We start from the raw sequence: 18,412 nt of genomic DNA on the forward strand, positions 1-18,412 counted from the left end.
CTACTGAGCCAGATAGAAGATCGGGAAGGTTGAAGACATATCAATCAAGTCTAAAAGAAAGACATGCAATGATGCGAACACGGCCATTAGTATCCCTGGATGCGTTCAGAAGCGTGAGTTGAGCTGAAATCAGTCGTTGAACAGACGGTACTCAAGATTCGAAGCATCAAGATAAGAATTGATCGGGAACAAATATCAGCATAAGAGTAAAGACTAGCATTCTCAGACATATAGATGCAGTCAGGCGAATGAGCTTTGAATGCCACCAGCTGAAACACCGGAGGGCGCATCGAGTTTCAATATACGTCGCAAATCATCCTCCATCTTCTTAGTATCGACAGATTGCGCAGCCGGACTAACCGAGATGGCACGTGACACGGGAGAGTGCTGAGGTGGGGGATAGTACATTGGGTACTGTACATACTGGGGCGGAGACCTTGGCTGCTCGTAGGTATGTGGAGGAGGGTAGTGCGCTTCTCCAGGAACCGTCGGTCTATTCCCAACTTTCGTCGAGAGAACCTCCTTCCGAAGAGGCGAGTATGGAGGCTGGGCTTGGTGAAAAGCGTGGTGTTGCGTGTATGGTAATGGTGAATACGAACCGATTCCAGGAACGGTTTGTTGGTGCTCGGTAGACATACCATGCGAGTAAGAAGCAGGTGGCCCAGAAGTTGCTCTTAGGGGAGTCACAAAGTGAGGCACATTATGGTTGGCAGAGGGATGCCCACTGAAGCTTCCATGTTGTTTCTGGGCTGTAACCGAGGCTGAGGACGGTCTCTGAGGACGAGGGTTGAGCAGCAGGCTCTTCAAAGCCTCTGTCTTAACCTGTCGTTCATTTTCGTCCAGGTGGTCTATTGACTGAGAGGGTGAACTGGCTGATCGCAGAGCATTCATGCGATCCTTGTAGGATGCAGCGAATGAGGCCCCGATAAGCGATTGACTGCTTTCGGGACCATCCACATCGGCTTTGAACAGTCCATCGCTAGCGCCAGCGCCGATGGTACTGCGGTTGCAAAGAGCTTTCGAATCAGTTTGTGGGGATGATATTCTCATGGTCGACTCCGGGCTACGCGGCTGCTGAGTATTTCGAGCTTCAACTGCAGCTTTGAAGAGAAAATCGAGTGGTGTGGGTTTGCGTCCTTCGTCCTCATAGACCGGACGCACTCTAGATTTGGAGGGCGTACTTTCTGATTCTGGACTGGTATCGAGATTGTCGTTGTCGGCTTCTAGTCCCGATGAAATGTCCGACTCAGGCAACGACTTGGAAAAAAAGCTTGGTATTGGAAGAGCCGACGGCGCTGGCGATGCATGAAAAGTAGGACCTGCATAATGCGAGCTGTCCTTTGCTTGTGGGGTGGAAAGATTGTGTGAGTGCGATGAGGTATGCCGATGCCCGTTGTTAGAAACAGGAGAAGCCCTTGATGCATCGCGAGGTTTTCTGTTGGTCCGCGCAGGCTTCTTCTTAGACGCACTAGGGTTATAGTTGAAAGAAGAGTCCGTGGCAGTTCCGCCAGGACTCTGATTCCGCGGTGGCGACGAGGGCGGGGTTGCCAGTAAGGTGACCTTCTGAGACAGCGGGGTGGTATTTCTTTTCAAATTCCGACGATTGTTTCGAGGACCCTTTGGCGTTGGAGGAGTAGGTGATTGGGTTGACATTGTGAAAGGCCTTCGAAGGTAGACACAGCTTCGGAAGCGGAGATGAGAAAACACGCGCGATAACAAGTAGAGCCAAGTCGGAATAATTAGGCGAGGAATTCGCTGTATTACGCATGTGCCCAGCAGCCTGTGCTGAAAAACCCGACACTACAATCTCAAGAGACGACGAGCTGACAATTGCACAGTGTGATGGTGAGGTGTAGCTCAACCAGTTGGCCTTGGATCGGAGGGTGTGCACAGGGAATATATGCAAGCTTCTGTGTACAAGATCAAGTGTAGAATGAGTAAGAGGACGGTAAAAGAGTAAGTAAGCCAGAGATCCTAGACATGCTCACATGTACACGAGCGATGAAAGACAGAGTAAAGAAAGCAGGCTGGGAAACATTGAAGGAAGTCGTTGAAGCTGGGTTGGGTTCAAAGTGGTTGTTGGACCATGGGAAGGGCGGGAAGAAGAAAGGCTGGGGGTGGGAGGAGCGGGGGTGAACAGTGATGACTCAGCATCCGCCGTCACCTTGGCTTACTGCGTACAGTAAAGTCGGTCGAGGATCAGGTAGCAAGCAGTTGTTTTCAGTCAGTTACAGTGCGGTTGATACCTTTCCTCTCTCCCTTCGAGTCCACAACTTGGTAATCACGAAATATAAGAAGATTTGACTATTTTCGCAGAAGTGTGAGAAGTGTGTTTACTTGCGTACGTCCTAGTAATCAAGGTGTCTCGCGCTAATTGCCTGGCCTACACTGTGCAGTACGTACACCGCAACAAGTTATCAGTTAAACTGACAGGACCTAGTCTAACTAATCGAGGTACCGCCTGCTCTATCAACCAAATCCTACGTAATACTTCAAGCTGCGCGCCCCTCTTCCGAGCCTTCGCAACTAGAGAAGGCATTATCTGGCCTTCGCCTACAACCCCGCGCTCACTGAACATATAAGGAACGACCCCAACACAAGTGAAAATGGCGGACGTGGAAATGAAAGAGGCGACCACTTCTGGCGCCTCTAAGGCGAAGGAGATGTCCAAGGCCACAGATGCCTCCAGTGATGGTAAGAAAAAGTTCGAGGTCAAGAAGGTATAGCCACGTGAAGCCGTTCTCCTATCTGCACATCGGAAATAACACAAGTCTCGCTCTAGTGGAACGCTGTGGCTCTGTGGGCTTGGGACATTGTTGTCGACAACTGTGCGATTTGTCGTAACCATATCATGGATTTATGTACGGCTGTCATTCTCCTTTAACCTGATGCCTGACGTGTCTGACGTATTATATCTGCAGGCATCGAATGCCAGGCAAATCAAGGTTCATCTACGACGGAAGAGTGTACAGTAGCCTGGGGCATCTGTAACGTGAGCTTATCCTCTCCCCGTTTTTTGTGTACTGAGCACTGATCGGAATTATTTCTGCCAAGCACGCCTTCCACTTCCACTGTATCTCACGATGGCTGAAAACTCGCCAAGTCTGTCCCTTAGACAACAGAGACTGGGAGTTTCAAAAGTATGGTCGGTAGACTCGTGTCTGCTGCGATTGGGTCTAGACAGCAGGCTGGCCATGGCTTCACTCGTACATTCTCTAACTGAGTATGATCGGACTGGGAGGGATTGGGTGGCGTTGAGCGGGTTTCTTTTGCATTCCGAGCAGTGCCTTTCGAATTATTCATACAGATCTAGGCTGTTCCTGAGGGACGCAGACAACCGTGATCAAATCAGGCTCAGAATGAATTGTAAAGTCCACAGCTAAATCTCATGCAACCTTTACACCATCTACCATGACCCCTGCAACTCCCATATCCGCCGACGTCGGTGCCAGCCATTTTTCGGGCCTCTTGTTGTACATAGGCCAAGGCGGGATCACCATCAAGCCAGTTGCTACTGTACCCGCGAGTCCAACCCAGAGGGTTAGATGAATGTCTTCCTGAATGTATCCCACAAGGAAAGCAATAGCCTTTCATGAATACTCGTAAGCGGCCCATGGGACAGACACAGCGATATGGGTGAATCCAGCAAGCTTGTACTCACACCTGACATGATGAGAAGGACCGTAGAAAGAAGTTCTGCCATGTGCTGGCCTTGGTAGTCCTGTCAAGGTAGAAAGGTCCGGGTTAATGCCCTGTTGTGTTTGCTAACGAGCTGGAGTCTACTTACTATTTGGCCTTCCAGAGCATCTTGGATAGGTGCTAGCAGATTGTCCATGGCAATTTCTGTGGGCGTGCACTTATGTGAGAATAATCAACGCTCACGGTCGGCTTTGACTCTTCGTGGTCAGACACAGCCCCTTCGACGTAGTGACGGCAGCACGAGTTGAAGTCGTGGCATTATCTCCACCGCCTTTGACTTATCGAGGCTCCGATACAGATAAGCCACCGTGTGCGGCGACTTCTATGTTCACCAGCTAAACAAACAAAAATACAATCAACACCACCGGTGTTTGTTGGTTGAATAGCTACATATTCGAGTCTATGGGGGCTAAGCCGAGAAACGTGCAAGTGATTCTGGAGGCCCCTCAGATAACGGCTTTTAACCATTAGACAGGTCGTCTAGTAGCAAGTCCACTTTATGATCCTTGCAACCATTTCTTGTGTGCATGCTTTGCTCTGGTAGATAATCATTACTCGCAGATTGGCACGCTATAAGACCATAGAATCTTGCTTCAGATCTGTATTCTTATGTGAATTCTTGAGGAAAGCGGCATGCAATTGTGGCAAATTGGCACGTTCTTTAGTACTGGATAGTGGCACCGGCCTGGGCAGGCTCGAGCAGCTTCCACTGACAAGTGATGTTATTGGAAGCAAAGCGAGCAATGATACGATCTGCGATCTCCTCGAAATTGTCGGTTGCTAGAGCCAAAATAGTTGGACCCGCGCCTGAAAGGCATATTCCCAAGAGACCAGGTTGGGTACGTGGATTCATTGACTGAAGAATCTCCGTCAGACCCGGAATAAGAGTCTGGCGATAAGGCTGGTGAACCTTGTCTTGCATAGCCAGATAGATCATATCCGGGTCCGGAGGGGAACTGCCCAGGGCGGCAGGGAGCAAAGCAGCGCGTTGGAGGTTGTAAACCTGATTGACGTGGCCAATTAGTGCCGTGATACATCTCTTTGATAAACCCCGTACGCCAGGTGCGAAATGAGGCCCCAGAAGAACTCAAACTTACCACATCCGCTCGCGAGTAGGAAGTCGGCAAGACGCTTCTTGCGTTGGCGGTTGGCACCACAAAGTCGGGGATGATAGCGATAGCCTTGATTTCCTTGGCCCACTGAAACTTCCTATAGTGGCCGATTCCAATAGGAGGCTCGGGGGGCCTCTTCCCGGTATCAACGCCGCCGGCGGGGGCGGGAAGGACTTCACTAAGGGGGATTTCCTTGCGCGCTACATCCTCAGGCTTGAGTTCGTTGAGGTAGGTTCCGACGAAACCTCCAAAGAGCGAGGCAGCAACGTTGTCAGGGTGTCGCTCTGTAGATATAGTCAGCACAGTCCCGCTGCCCAGGTAGAGTTCTGGCCACCTCTCTGCACCTCACCTCTGGGATAACTCACCTATCATTAAGCAATAATCTAGCATCCGCTCCTTGCTCAGGCCCAGGCGGCCTACTTCATTTCCCAGCATTACACCGGCCACGACTGCAGTGCCTGATGAGCCGAGACCTCGGCCCAGTGGAATTGGGTTTACAATGTGCACATGGGTCTCAGCGGGGAATGCCCTCTGGTCATGGCATCTAAGTACATATAGAGCTACACGGGTGATCAGATTCACTTCCGGGTCCAGGTCGATCTTCTCGACGCTGTTGCTCCGGTCCTCGTAAGTGATCACACAATTGAGTGGTTGTTGAGAAGAGCTCTTAGAGGTATCAATGGTGATTTGAAGTTCGAGATGAAGGGACAATGCCAGGCCGATCACATCAAAACCAGGTCCGATATTGGCGGAGGAGCAGGGAATCTTTAACGAAAACGAGGTGGGACAAGCCATTGTGTTCAAAGAGTTAGGCAAGTCCAAAGGCCTTGAGCAAGAGGACAAACTTCAGAAAATGGTAGAGGTCGAAAGGATGGCCCGGAAGAATGATAATGGGATCCAAAGTACTTTTGATAGAAGTTGACTCGATTCTAAGTTGCTCGTCTCGGTGACTCTTCATGTCTTGGCGCGCGCGGCCGAAAATTCAACTTCTGGGAAGGAAGGGGACCGATGATCGGCCGAGGTCGGATCCAGAGAAGCTAAACCATGCAGAGTTGAATTGACTATTCCTACAACCTACAGTATCAATTCAGTCAGCCTGCGCTCTATTGCTCTACTGCTCTGCTACCTTACCCACTTACTCTCTTACGACCACAATTGTTCAATGTATTGGCTACTTCAACAACCATGTAACATGAACTGGGTCTCTCCACCCTTAGCAAAGGGACCGAAACCATCTATGTGACCACGAGGGATCAAACTGGGAAATCCTTAATTTCTTTGCAGCCAAATACCTCCCTTGCACAACGGAGTAATGAGCGGTAATAAAATCTCTGGAGGGAGATTCCATGATCACTCATTATGATTTACGGCCGGGACATCACATGCGACTAATCAAACTAATATACCGGCTAGAACGTGGGCTTCCGTACTCGGGACGAAAGACTACTAAATATAAAACTGGTGCCTGAGAATGAGAATCTTTGAACAGGAGGTGGGACTCGGGAGCAAAGACATAAGTTACAACACACTTGGAGGTCGAGGGCATCTGAAAACCTCCACTGGGTCTATCTGCTCAGGACTAAGTACAGTACCTTACTGACATGATACTAGGTAGTATAAACTCACTTAGTAGTACCACGACCAATCATACCAATATGTAGTACTGTACTGTACTGTACTCCGTATGAAACATTCGAAACCACCTCATGATGCGAAATACCTACGTAGTGTCTCTTGAAAGCATGCCCTAATGTGAATCCTCTGTCGGTCAAAGGTATGGTAATTTGAAGTGGCAGTTGGTGAGAGTGATAAGTGAAGTTGTTGAGTACTGTAAGTACAATACAGTAACCACACTTACTCTCTAGCTCTGTACCGATTTTTGTGAGGTGTATTCTCTTGTCTGTAAGATGTATATGTACATACACTGGCCAGGTTAACCATCAAGTTCAAATTGTATGAGTTGAAGCTAAGGAAGCTAAGAGTGGAATCATCCACCTCGCCATTTCACGCTGACCCAAGATAAAAAGGGAGAAACAAAAAAAGAGGAAGTATACAAGCTACGGTCATGCAATTACACCAGGGCAGTCCCACCCCAGTGTTATTGTGGCCCTCGAGCGGAAATCTCTGCCCGCCTCCATCGTAAGTAATTTCAGTCCACTGTTCTTTGAGCCCTTGTAAAATAAATCATTGACCAACTCCGGTTTTCTGCCTCCCTCTTTCCCCCCCCTCTCCTCTCCCCTTCCCTTCCCCTCTTCGTTTCTGGGCTTAAGACGGAATCACCTTCTCAAGGTGGAGAGTTCAGGATTACCACAACTCACCCCCGTTTCCGTTGATCCCACAGAAGGTTTGTAATGTGTTCCGAAAGGACTTTGATTAGTGGTGACTAACTTTCTGCGTGAAGTTCTCTTCCCGAGTGCACTGTGTCCAACCTAATTCTTGAGAAAAGTCTGGCTTTGCGGCCTCACAAGTCATTCTAACCGACTTTCCTAACAACCCCAACTTCTAATAACACATTCATTCCTTCCTAGTGTTGGTGCCGAATCTAGGATCACCCTTTTCCAGCATCGATCATCGATCTGGATTTCTGGCGCGCACTCGTGTTCTCTAGTGTCAAGTCGGGCATCTAACGTCATTGTTCGAATCTTGAGGCGAGCCTCGAAGACACTGGTCAAAGGACTTTCCTTTGTCCAACCACCTCTTCTGCAATTCCCTGGAGCGACAACGCTCCTATTTACTTGATCCAGTCAAGTTGGCGGGCCTTCGCTACAACCAGTCCTCCCTCCCTCACCCTCTTTTGGGCCCTAAGTTCAGGGTCTTCTGCGGGGGCGACACCAGACCCCCCTAATACGATTTCCCAGCAATCCTGAAGCTGGCAAACGGACGCGCATCGGTAATGCCAGGCCCTACCGGCGGGTCTGGCTAATGGATGGAGGAGCAATTACTCCTGGGAATTCACCCATCATCCTGTGTGCAATATCGCGTTCTTGAGCCCAGCGGAACACGTCGAGAAACAACTAGTCAGGGCGTTCAATATCAGTCAATTGCAACGCGCATCCTATAAAAAGAAATCCGATCGACTAGTTCCGAAACACAGCGACTACACGAAAATCGGTTCCAGCACAATGTCTGAGTCACCGAAGTCCGAGAAATACATGTTTCTCACTAGATACAGCACACCTGTCCCCGAACTCGATGACCACCGATTTCAACTGGATTCGCCTCGAATGGACGCCGCACCCGATGTGCCGCTTAGCCGGCAAAATACCGCGCCGCAGGGTTTGCACCCAGAGACTCCCCAACGCCCAGACCTGCTCCTTATACAGGACGCCCTGCGAGAGGCCGGGTCCTTTTCGCGCGACTTTGAGCAAGCAATTGTCGACGACGATCGATCGATTCAAGATCTCACGGCACTGGGACGTCGTTTCTCTGTTGATCCCACCGGCAATGTCCGCCATGGTCGCACTTACAGCCGCACACATCAGGATTATGCCAACTTGTCGCGCGAATCATCCGTATCAGCTAGATCAACCTCCCCGCCTAATTCAGTGGAGGCGTTCGCAGATCCACGTCGCCGGGAACGGGCGAATACCCTGGAAAGCCACGGAGCTCCTGATATTGAGGCCATTCTTCAACGTACTGTTTCTGGCGGTACGCACCATCGCCGTCCCACGTTCAGCAATGCCAGTGTAATACGTCCGCAGGCTGGGGACACACAACTGGAGCCCACCGATGATGGCTGCGTGCCAACGTTCGAGCAGCCCGGCAGAATCCCAGTCATCGATTACGAAGAGCTGGAAGAGTTTGTTGCACTCAGCCAGCAAGCGAAGCCCACAACAAGCAGACGTAAGCATAGTCTGAGCTCACAGAGCAAGAAGCCGCGCATTTTCTACGACCTTCGTGCGGGCGTCCATAATTCCGACAGTGATGGCACGAAACGATCATCAAGCACAGAGAATTCATCTGATGATATACTGGATTCAATTTCCGCGAAGAATGAAAAGCTATTCGCGGAAGTTTCGAATGAGAAGGAGTTACTTGAGAACATGAAAAATGAGAATGAGCCCACCCGGTTTGGCTTTTTCTCTTCCGAATCTCAAAGTACTGTGCATGCTGCAGAGTTGGGTGACCTGGTCTTGCCTGGGGATACTTTTCGTGATCTCTTCCAGCTTGGCCCGGAAGGTGGCGTCTGGTGGCTTGACGTGTTGAACCCCACAGAAGACGAAGTGGGTGCTTTGTCCAGAGCTTTCTCCATCCACCCTTTGACAACGGAGGACATCCTAACCCAGGAAGCTCGTGAAAAGGTCGAGCTTTTCAAGCAGTACTATTTCGTCTGCTTCAGGACATTTTATCAGATGGATAAAACCAGCGAGCAATTCATGGAGCCCGTGAATTTTTATATGGTTGTCTTTCGCGATGGTGTGCTTTCGTTCTCATTCACTGAGAATCCACATGCAGCTAATGTTCGGAAGCGAATTGGAAAGCTTCGCGATTATGTCTCGCTCAGCAGCGACTGGATCTGTTATGCCATGATGTAAGTTGGAATCAAATTCGTGGGCTATTATGCTCTTGTGAACTGACGTGTGATGGACTAGCGACGATATTGTGGATAGCTTTGGGCCCGTGATCCGCGAAATAGAGGTCGAGTCGGAAGCTATTGAGGACCTTGTTTTCATTGCCCGTATGGATGATTTCGAGTCCTTTCTACCACGCATTGGTGGCCTTCGCAAAAAGGTCATGAGTTTAATGCGACTATTGGGTGGCAAGGCCGATGTTATTCGGGGCTTTTCGAAACGCTGCAATGAGCAGTACTCAGTGACGCCTCGCGGTGACATTGGCCTATATTTAGGCGACATCCAGGATCACGTCGTAACCATGATGTCTAATCTGGCACATTTCGAAAAAATGCTTAGCCGCTCGCACACCAACTATCTTGCGCAGCTGAATGTGACCAACCTCATGTTGGGTAATCATGTCAACAAAGTCCTAAGCAAGGTGACACTCATTGCCACCATGCTTGTGCCCATGAACCTCATCTGCGGTCTCTTTGGTATGAATGTGGAGGTCCCTGGACAACACACCGAGAGCCTTGCGTGGTTCTTCGGGATCATCGGCGTCATTGGTGCTATTATCATCATTAGTGGAGTGGCCGCACGTCGCTACAAGCTTGTTTGAGGCAGGTATACCTCGATTTCGATTACCTGGTCTTTGATTGTCTTGATTTTGGAATCATGCTTGTTTGACATGAAACTTTTGCATATCATGGCTCGGCTCTAATCCCTTTGTGTTCTGTGCTATTTGTGCAGTTGTCTGTTGAATTCCAAAAAAGTGTATTGAAGAAGCTGGGGGGGGGCTTCAGATAGTGTATATACTATAGAGGATATATGTGTATCTTATAATGCATCTCCATAATCCCTCTTATCTAAGATAAGCTCATATAGAATCCTAGAAGCATTCAGGAGTTCCGGAAGCCGGATAACGTATTACTAAGGCACGTTGATATCTGTGGCGCAGTAGGCCGAGGCATTGAGTGCTCCAGACAGATTCGTACTGTATTGTACTGTACTGTATTTGTAATGTACACCCATCGAAACGCTTTCTTCATTCCTCGACAGAGTACTCCGTAGATTGAACCTGTTGTTCCATCTACTACTCGGTAACTCTCTCACGACTCGGCTGGCCTCAGCCGTGAGAGGCAGCACATCTCTTTTGTTCCTGGTTTCTTTCTCCTTCTGGATAACCAATGATTACGTCAATTGTGCTCAGGAGGGACGTGACCACATCTATCCATAATGGCTTTGTCGCACAGGTTTGCGATTGCCGATGCGGTTATTTTCCTGATCGCTTTCGCTATGGCTCTTTGCGCTGGTCTCGTCTCTGCTGACGATGCTGAAGAAGAATTCTCGTCGCAGCTGGCCGTCACCAGCCATGGGACCATATACCTCGGCGATGTCGACACACGGTTTGGGTTCCCACTGGAATCGTTTAATGGGCTGGAGTTTGAAGAGATTCGGGGACGAGAACTAGACTTGATCCGTCGAGCCCCAACGGGGGTGTCATCCCTAGGAAACAACCAGTACCAGGAAGGCACGCTGAGATTGGGTGAGACTCAGCATTGGTATTTCCCTACAGATTCGACCGCTGGCGATAGCAGCAGCACCAACGACACTACTTCGAAACGGAGCGAAGATATCGCAAAACGATCGACGACCATATATCTGTCCCTGACAGCCTGCTCGAAACCGAGTCTCAACAAGTCGGAAGATGCGACCGGTTCCTCGTCCACTGTGCCACAGCTGCAGGTCTTCGTCTCGCTGTCCGAATCACTTGAGAAGCCCGGCCCCGACAAAGACAGTGCAGAACAACAGGTGTTTGTCGCGGAGGAGGGCTATATGGGCACGACTCTGGCAGCGGACGGGAATGTGTATATCGGGGTCACCGCTCCCAACAACACGCAGTATTCGGGGTCGTACACGTACCAAATTGCAGTATCCACCGATGCCTTTTTTCACGATGTAAATACCGAGGATCAGCTTCTATACCTGGTAGACTCGGACACAAAAGCCGCACTCTTCACGACGCAAAACCTCACAGACACAGATATTGACGCCCAGGACATCAGCATATGGATGAACAAGACACCCCCGTACACAATGTTTGCCAATAACTTGAACAGCACTGCGGTATCGGGTCTGGAGCGATCCTTTTGTGCCCTCGATCGGCTTGCGCAGATCGGTATGGAGGACGTGGAGCCCAGTATGACTACACGTGGTGACAAGTTCCGGCCCAAGGAGCAACTCTATGCCACTGGCCTGAATAAAAGCTCTACCTATTTAGGGATCCTCGCCCGATATGGCAATTCTACCAGTGCAGGTAATGGAATAATAGGTGGCGGTGGGAAGGTTTGGAAGCCGATGAATTTTTCTACGAAGACAGGTGAGCTCTACAGTCGGACTTTGTTGCCTCATATGCGCAGTCTTTGCTGATAGAAGGACAGAGGACAATTGCGCGCTGGTGTACGACCTTTCATTCTGTTCAGAAGTCGCCTATGCCGTGCCATCGAACTCGTCCGCTCAAACCCCGACCTTACGCACATTCTATGACGACAATGCCGCATCTCTCTACCAAAATTTCAATTACTCCCTACAACAGGTTCAGTGCAATGCTTCCAGCGAAACCATTTTTTCCCTCGCTGTCTCCTGCGACAGCTGCGCCGAGGCCTACAAGCAGTGGCTTTGCGCTGTAACAATCCCCCGGTGCCAAGACTTTTCGAGCACCGACTCCTTTCTTCAAATCCGCAATGCGGGCCAGGCATTTTTAAACGGCACCTCCATCACCAACAGTAGTTTATTGACTAACCCTGCCACAAATCGATCACGGAATCCGTTGATCGACACTGACATCCAGCCGGGTCCCTATAAAGAGATCCTCCCCTGCCAGGACGTCTGCCACAGTCTCGTCCGAAACTGCCCGTCCGCTTTAGGTTTCAGTTGTCCCGTGGGGCAGTGGTTAAATTCTTCCTATGGGGTCCGGGACTCAAATGGCGATATCACCTGCAGCTACTTGGGAGCTGCGTACTATCTGAGTATGGCGGCGGGTCTCCGTCACGATGTATGGAATGCTTTTTTAGCCCTGACCGCACTATGGACCGCGCTGTGGGCAATTGGATAGACTCCAGACACCGGTGCTGTCCCACGCTGACCGGCTCGCTCTACTTTTCCCTTTCTTCTTTTGGGGGTCTGAAAGTATATGCGTGAATCAGGCTTCGGGACTCGTTGACCCCGACATCGTGAGAAATCTTGTGTTCTTGGATATATGTGAACATAGATATCCTTCTTGGATTGACATGTGATGTTGCTGAATGTGTATTATTGATGCTGACTTAAGTGCGTGAATTACCTGGAAACCATTTACTTCTTGCGTTATACGAGTATCCTTGGGCTAGGACGCTTGGTTCATTCAAGATGACTTCTATGTTCCCTTCGACTTCACGCATCTCAAATTTGATTCAAGCGATAGGGACAGGTTCCTAGTCGTCAATGCAACCTTAAGTACGCTCGTTGGTGGCGTTTAAGAGCTTTTGCCGAATGAATGCATATAAAGACGCGTACAAGCACTAGTTGCCTGTATCCCTATGTTGCCGAGAAAGGAAGGAACCAAGTTGAGAAGCTGGCACTCAAGGCCAGCAATATATCCTACCATTGACCATGATGGAAACTGACAAACCTCGATGCAAAACGCCCGTTGTTTTTGTGATGGTATCTGGTCATGTGAGAGAGAAACGCTCATAACAAAGGAATTGGAAGACACGAGAAATGATAAGAAAATAGAACCGGCAAAATAAGAAGAGCACCATCATTTGCATCTCCTAGGAGTTGGTGTCCACATATTCTTCAGATTAGACGACGAACCAGTAAACGAACCACCTGGACGGGGAGTACTTCCCACTTGACTGAGCAGCTTTTGCCCTGCAGGTGTCAGCATCTTGCCTGCTCTTGTCCCAGGAGTAGCTGCACCTAGTGCCCGCTGACCAAAGTCGAGTTGCGGACTGCTGGCGAATTTGGGGGTCATTGCAACAGGAGTTTTAGTCTCGCGGGTGACTTTTTCCGCACGTCTCGTCCGTGCCACCCGGTCAACCATACGATGGTGAAGATCTTCCCGTCTTCGATTTTCTGTTATCTGGAACGGATTCGGGACTGCATCACCGCTTCCGAGCAAGTAGAAATCGTCCGTTATGGAGCCATCGCCCCTGGGCGAGGGACGGTCATACTCGGGCTCATCTTCATCCACAAACGCATATCCATTCACTCGGGGTGTTTCCCCGCCATTGTACCCGCCATTGTACCCTGGCTCGGAATCGGTCGGGCGAGGACGTCCGGCGATAGCATCCTTGATAGCCGATATCGATGGCGAAGGTGGAGGCACAGTCCCGGAAGTTCGATGGAGAGCCTCATTTAGAAGACGAGTGTTCTGGTATACCACACATTTAGGCGCTGCTCGAGATGCAGCTTCCGCTTTCTGCTGAGCCGTCTCATGAATGTCTTCGACGGATGAAGGCGCAAACATGAGTGAATTCTCCGGATGCGTCTTCCATGTGTCGGGCTGAGCAGGTCGAGCGTCCAGGTCGGTTTTGATCAATGCCTTTTTGTTCTGATCTGGGTTACCTCCCTGGGCCGCGATCCGCTTGGCCTCCTGTCGATGATGGGCGATCTGTCGCGCGGTCGGAATCTTGTTCCCGTTCCATAGCCAGGCATATTTCTCCCGATGCTTGGAATTTCGCTTGTCTAATAAGCTGTTGAAGGATTCATTGTCCTCGCTAGTGTACTTGGCTTGAAACTCCAGCAAGCCCAGCCGACTCACATCTAGGGCTTGGCGCTGTGTTTCGAAAACTGGTGTATGGTTTCCTGATGAAAAAGCAGACGTCATGGACGAAGGCGTATCACCGCCCCAGGTCATCGGAGTATCCCCTGGCTTTCCACTTCCAATGAACTGTGGTGTCATGGCAGAGCCAGGGCGAGTTCGGACTCTTCCAGGAGTCTGCACCAAATCAGATAGTTTCTTCTTTGAACTTGCAATCCACTCTTGATCCTGCGAGTCTAATGCATTTAGATAATCCTGCTTGACCTGAGCCTCCAGTAGGCCAGGAAAATAATCGCGTGCGATGATTTCGGAGAGAGCGTCGGTGTAGACATCTTCATCAAGCACGGTGGCCGGTCGTTTGATGCGCTTCGGTGGAGGCGGAGGAGGCATCAAGCTGTTGTTGCTTTGACGCTTGACTAGGGTTTGCGAGGACTCAGACATGATTTGAATCTGATAAATATGCAGGAATTCTTATCTATGGGGAAATTGCGGAGTGCGAGAAATGGATATGAGATGCATGCTGACACGAAAGATAAGAAGTGAGTGAATGTATAGAAAAGAGGCAGGCGAAGGGAGAGCGAGTGGGCGAAGGCAATGCTGGGAAATAAACCAGCAGAATATTATACCGCCAGAAAGCGGTGAGGATCATCGTCTTGGCATCTCCAATCCAGCTTGCATCTCGGTAGATAGACTACATATTCCTTACAGTACCCAAAATCAGTTTTGCTGATAGTTGAGTCCAGAATTACATTAACTCATTTGTTTTTCTGGGCCTATCGCTCATGGTGATCAATATTCCTTCTAGAAACGAGCCCCGATCTCCTTCTCTTCTCGATGAAATGCAACTAGAACCCGAGCAACCATCGATGTCGGAGAACACAAGCAAAAGTAAAGTTGAGCATACATGCAAGCTGGTCGAGTCACGACCATCGATCCGAAGGAACATTTATAAACTGAAATGCAGCCTGCACCAAGCGGGTGTTGTCGAATCGAACACCACTCATAACCAAATCCAGATCCCTATACCCAATAAAAGTGGCAAACACCCGATTTCTTCTTCTTTACGACAGTTCCAATCGCTGAGAAATGCAAGAGAGGCGCAGATAGACAATGAAAACAAAAGAGCATAGCGTGCAGTGTTGGTATGCAGAAGTACAAGACAGATTGTCGTCGCAGAAGCCGGCAGAGTAAAAGAACTGAAATCAAGTCCGCTAAAACAGGGGGTTGAAATCATAAATTCGTGGAAGACGTTCTATGGCAGAACAAATCGAGAGGACACTCAGCACACATACAATCTTTCAAATTGGAAAGGCCGGGAGGCTGAGGATTAGATGTGTCGGTGTCAGAGTGTTGACCGAACAATATCTCAGTTCGCAGCTGCAGGAAAGAGGGAATAAGACGCTCTCCCTTTACGACGAGGCGCGACTCTAGAAGCAGCCGCGACAGCTAAGGGTGCCGCTTCGACCTCGCTCGTGGATTTGGCTCTGTCGTGGATGGAAGGAATGATGGCAGAACCCGGTTCCATATGCTCGAAGCTTGCCTCCGGTTCCACGCGGTACAGCATCTGTGCTTCAAGTTCCCGTGCAAGGCTCTTGGTTTGTCTATGGTGAGACGAGTCTGGTCTCCCAACCGCAGTGTATTCACCTGAAGGGATTACTTCAGTTGGAATCAGCTCGCGGCTGTTCGCCAGACTATGCACTAGGTCCGGGACGCTAGCGGTCGAGACGGACGATCGATGCTTGCGCACAATCGACGCCGCGCGGGATAAGATCAGACTCTCCTGGGAATTGCACTTGCTGATCGGGGAGAAGCTGCTGCGAGGAGAGATGGAATGCTCGATAGGCTGAATCACACCTTGCTGCGCATAGAACGAAAAGTGACGATCCGACTCCGCATCTGCTGTCAAGTAGTCCTCATACAGGGACTCTGGGTTCATTGACTTGCTCAAGGCAGGTCCGAACCTGACAGGACGGAAGTAATCACTGTCTCTCTGGGAAACAGCCATCCCGGCGTCATACTCAGCAGTGGAAGGAGTAACAGCCACGCGGGAGCTGACTTCCGAGAATGAGGGAATGGAGTCCCGGTCCGTAGCGGATACGGCGGTGGCGCTCAGACGATTGAACGAAACCGTGGTTTTGTCTCCATCTGCCGTAGTGTCGGCCTCAACCGTCATCATATCCGCTCGTGGCTCATCGACGGAATTGCGAGTCCAGTCGAAGTTCGAATTCGATTCGGCTGCATGCTCATAGCAATAGTCGATATCAGCATCCCACGAGTCATAGATGTTCTCAGGAACAGTTCGCGTGGCGACCGAGGACCGCCTCCGGGCAACTTCCGAATTTGTCCGTTCAGTCACTGGTGCTTTAGTGGGTCGGTTTTTGGGGAGGGTAGGAGAGCCAAGTGCCTCAGACAATTTCCTTGCTAAATCCTGAGTCACGTATACAGACAGCTCAGGAGCAGTTGCGGAAGCTGATTGGAACTCGGCCAATGGAAGCGAGCTGAGCCCCGTGGTTGCCTGAGAGGAGTTCTCGGCAATGGGAAATTCAGGCTCGACCCTATGCTTCAAGCTTGCAACTGCTTCATCATCACCTTCCTCTTCTTCTGGAACCCCTTTCAAATCAGAGGACAGGGTGTTCAGGGACATGGACGAGGTCCTCACATCGAGACCCTCGTGGCCAGCATCCGTGGTAACCGCATGGGCGGCGTGAATTGGAAATATATCCTGTACGTGTAGCTGGGACCATGAAGCATTTCCATACACATCATCATCATCGAGATCGTCACCATCCTGCGAATATACGTGCTCAGGGTATGTTGGCTGGCTGGACAAGCCCAAAATCTCATCAATAGCTCGAGGGGCTGGCTCAGGCAACTCAGGAGAAGACGCCAGCCTAGGTGAAGAAGCCCTCGGCGAAGAATTTGCTTCCCCTAGCCCTTTGGAAACCCTGGGAACAGGTCTTGAGAAGTTTTCGAAGACGCGCGACTCTGGTCGTCTCCGAATGTCGCGCTGCTTAGGACTGATAGACGAGGAGCCACCCGGCGACGCCGGCGGGCTTACTGGTAATGTGTCAGTAGCGACATCGTTGTCAGCAATAGCTGCCCCGAATTGATTGAGATCTTCCGTGGAAAAATCCTGAAAATGCAGATCTTGAGCTTGGATGCCCTTGAGATTGGTGACAGGTCTTTGTGAGGCACGTATGGCAGAAAATTCCGTGACCAAGTCAGTCTCGCGAGCCTTTTCGAGGGACTGGAACTGAGATGGGCTTGTGTGGGTCAGATGGTGAAAGTCGAACGGGTCTGAGATCAAGCTCTTCAGCTGATCATCTGCGCAGGTCATCAGCATGAGCATGCCATGCGAACTTTAGATAAGGCTTCCCGCGTGAAACAACGGCCGTGAACGAGGATGAAAGGTGGCTCTTTGGAAGGGACTTACGTGCGTCACTCTGTCGTGGCTTATGATGCCGACTGAAGAGGTCGGAAACTTCAAACCGGGGCTTGTCGCGGTCCACCTCATCTTCCTCGTCCAGCGTTGAAACTATGTGGAACTTACTTCCCCGGCGACGCAGAATGCGACTTCCGCGCGATAAAAGCGATTTCGTTACGCTCTCTGAACGGTCATAGCGAAAGCCAGCTGACGAACCGGCCCGGTCCCCCCGGTCCTCATAGGAGGGCAACGAGGAAGCCTCGACCGAGGTCATTGAGGAACCCGGTGAACGACGAGAGGAGGTCGAATTTGTGGTATTGCTGCGAGAGCGGCCGCCCAGGACAGACAACCGCTTTGGACTTTGCGCATGTGCGGTAGATCTAGAACGGATGTGAACCGGGTACTGTTCAGGGGAGCCATTGCTGGGCGGTCGGCCATAGGCACGGTCCAGATCCTGCTGAGACATGGTGCGGGCCGGAACAGAGGGACGAGTCGGGGGAGGGAGGTATTGACTTGACTGTGGAGGAAGGATATCTCGATGGTTTTCTGAGAGAGGAAAAGGCGCTGGCCAAGCATGTGAATGTGCTGCGGTGCCGAGCAAGTGTTAAGCCACCAATTGCGAAGAATTGACTTGGCTTTGGACCATGATAAGAGCACGCAAGAGCTCACGTGCACAGGGGACAATGTGATGGACTGAAGCGGAGTCGCAGAGGACGAAGAACGATTGGGGGAGGAGGCTAGGGTTTATAGAAGGAGCGGATGAGCGACACGGGGGGAGAGAGAGAGGGGAGGGGGGGGGAGGTAGGAAGGAGGAGAGAGT

At 50.5% G+C, this 18,412-nt stretch overlaps 7 protein-coding genes across 7 annotated transcripts; 2 read left to right on the forward strand and 5 right to left on the reverse strand.

Moving 5' to 3' along the window:
• Positions 1-240: 240 nt before the first annotated feature.
• ASPACDRAFT_33839 (uncharacterized protein) lies at positions 241-1,653 on the reverse strand (the record flags this gene model as incomplete). Its single annotated transcript, XM_020199995.1, has 1 exon — positions 241-1,653. One exon carries the CDS (start codon positions 1,651-1,653, stop codon positions 241-243), a length of 1,413 nt encoding a protein of 470 aa, XP_020053066.1.
• Positions 1,654-2,454: 801 nt separating this feature from the next.
• On the forward strand, positions 2,455-3,587 carry ASPACDRAFT_1873865 (SCF ubiquitin ligase complex subunit HRT1). Its single transcript, XM_020198021.1, has 4 exons — positions 2,455-2,720; positions 2,783-2,861; positions 2,922-2,992; positions 3,055-3,587. Exons 1-4 carry the CDS (start codon positions 2,607-2,609, stop codon positions 3,151-3,153), a joined length of 363 nt encoding a protein of 120 aa, XP_020053067.1. The 5' UTR covers positions 2,455-2,606; the 3' UTR covers positions 3,154-3,587.
• Positions 3,055-3,835, reverse strand: ASPACDRAFT_1890608 (signal peptidase complex subunit 1; the record flags this gene model as incomplete). Its single annotated transcript, XM_020198583.1, has 3 exons — positions 3,055-3,587; positions 3,662-3,721; positions 3,788-3,835. 3 exons carry the CDS (start codon positions 3,833-3,835, stop codon positions 3,387-3,389), a joined length of 309 nt encoding a protein of 102 aa, XP_020053068.1. The 3' UTR covers positions 3,055-3,386.
• Positions 3,836-3,988: 153 nt separating this feature from the next.
• On the reverse strand, positions 3,989-5,824 carry ASPACDRAFT_124511 (homoserine kinase). The gene is made up of 3 exons (XM_020196737.1): positions 5,177-5,824; positions 4,797-5,095; positions 3,989-4,702 (listed from the first exon to the last, which is right to left on the reverse strand). Exons 1-3 carry the CDS (start codon positions 5,604-5,606, stop codon positions 4,361-4,363), a joined length of 1,071 nt encoding a protein of 356 aa, XP_020053069.1. The 5' UTR covers positions 5,607-5,824; the 3' UTR covers positions 3,989-4,360.
• A 2,109-nt stretch (positions 5,825-7,933) lies between these two features.
• ASPACDRAFT_54132 (magnesium transporter CorA family protein) lies at positions 7,934-12,479 on the forward strand (the record flags this gene model as incomplete). The annotated part of the gene is made up of 7 exons (XM_020202841.1): positions 7,934-9,342; positions 9,404-9,977; positions 10,115-10,116; positions 10,436-10,519; positions 10,618-11,744; positions 11,806-12,405; positions 12,439-12,479. The coding sequence occupies 7 exons, from the start codon at positions 7,934-7,936 to the stop codon at positions 12,477-12,479; spliced, it is 3,837 nt and encodes a 1,278-aa protein (XP_020053070.1).
• A 684-nt stretch (positions 12,480-13,163) lies between these two features.
• On the reverse strand, positions 13,164-14,609 carry ASPACDRAFT_54133 (splicing factor ESS-2 family protein; the record flags this gene model as incomplete). The annotated part of the gene is made up of 1 exon (XM_020202842.1): positions 13,164-14,609. The coding sequence occupies one exon, from the start codon at positions 14,607-14,609 to the stop codon at positions 13,164-13,166; it is 1,446 nt and encodes a 481-aa protein (XP_020053071.1).
• A 925-nt stretch (positions 14,610-15,534) lies between these two features.
• ASPACDRAFT_33985 (uncharacterized protein) lies at positions 15,535-17,866 on the reverse strand (the record flags this gene model as incomplete). The annotated part of the gene is made up of 3 exons (XM_020200006.1): positions 15,535-16,695; positions 16,744-17,492; positions 17,602-17,866. The coding sequence occupies 3 exons, from the start codon at positions 17,864-17,866 to the stop codon at positions 15,535-15,537; spliced, it is 2,175 nt and encodes a 724-aa protein (XP_020053072.1).
• Positions 17,867-18,412: the final 546 nt, after the last annotated feature.

Source organism: Aspergillus aculeatus (genome assembly GCF_001890905.1).
Source record: "Aspergillus aculeatus ATCC 16872 unplaced genomic scaffold ASPACscaffold_15, whole genome shotgun sequence".
NCBI classification, from domain to species: Eukaryota; Fungi; Ascomycota; class Eurotiomycetes; order Eurotiales; family Aspergillaceae; genus Aspergillus; species Aspergillus aculeatus.

What these genes read in the sequence shown, in the direction of transcription:
- ASPACDRAFT_1873865 (XM_020198021.1), top strand. Translation starts at nt 2,607, where the DNA reads ATGGCGGACGTGGAAATGAAAGAGGCGACCACTTCTGGCGCCTCTAAG. An exon ending in AAAAGTTCGAGGTCAAGAAG is followed by an intron (nt 2,721 to 2,782) that starts GTATAGCCACGT and finishes GTCTCGCTCTAG; the next exon opens with TGGAACGCTGTGGCTCTGTG. An exon ending in TAGCCTGGGGCATCTGTAAC is followed by an intron (nt 2,993 to 3,054) that starts GTGAGCTTATCC and finishes ATTTCTGCCAAG; the next exon opens with CACGCCTTCCACTTCCACTG.
- ASPACDRAFT_124511 (XM_020196737.1), bottom strand. Translation starts at nt 5,606, where the DNA reads ATGGCTTGTCCCACCTCGTTTTCGTTAAAGATTCCCTGCTCCTCCGCC. An exon ending in AGATTATTGCTTAATGATAG is followed by an intron (nt 5,096 to 5,176) that starts GTGAGTTATCCC and finishes CTATATCTACAG; the next exon opens with AGCGACACCCTGACAACGTT. An exon ending in CCTACTCGCGAGCGGATGTG is followed by an intron (nt 4,703 to 4,796) that starts GTAAGTTTGAGT and finishes CACGTCAATCAG; the next exon opens with GTTTACAACCTCCAACGCGC.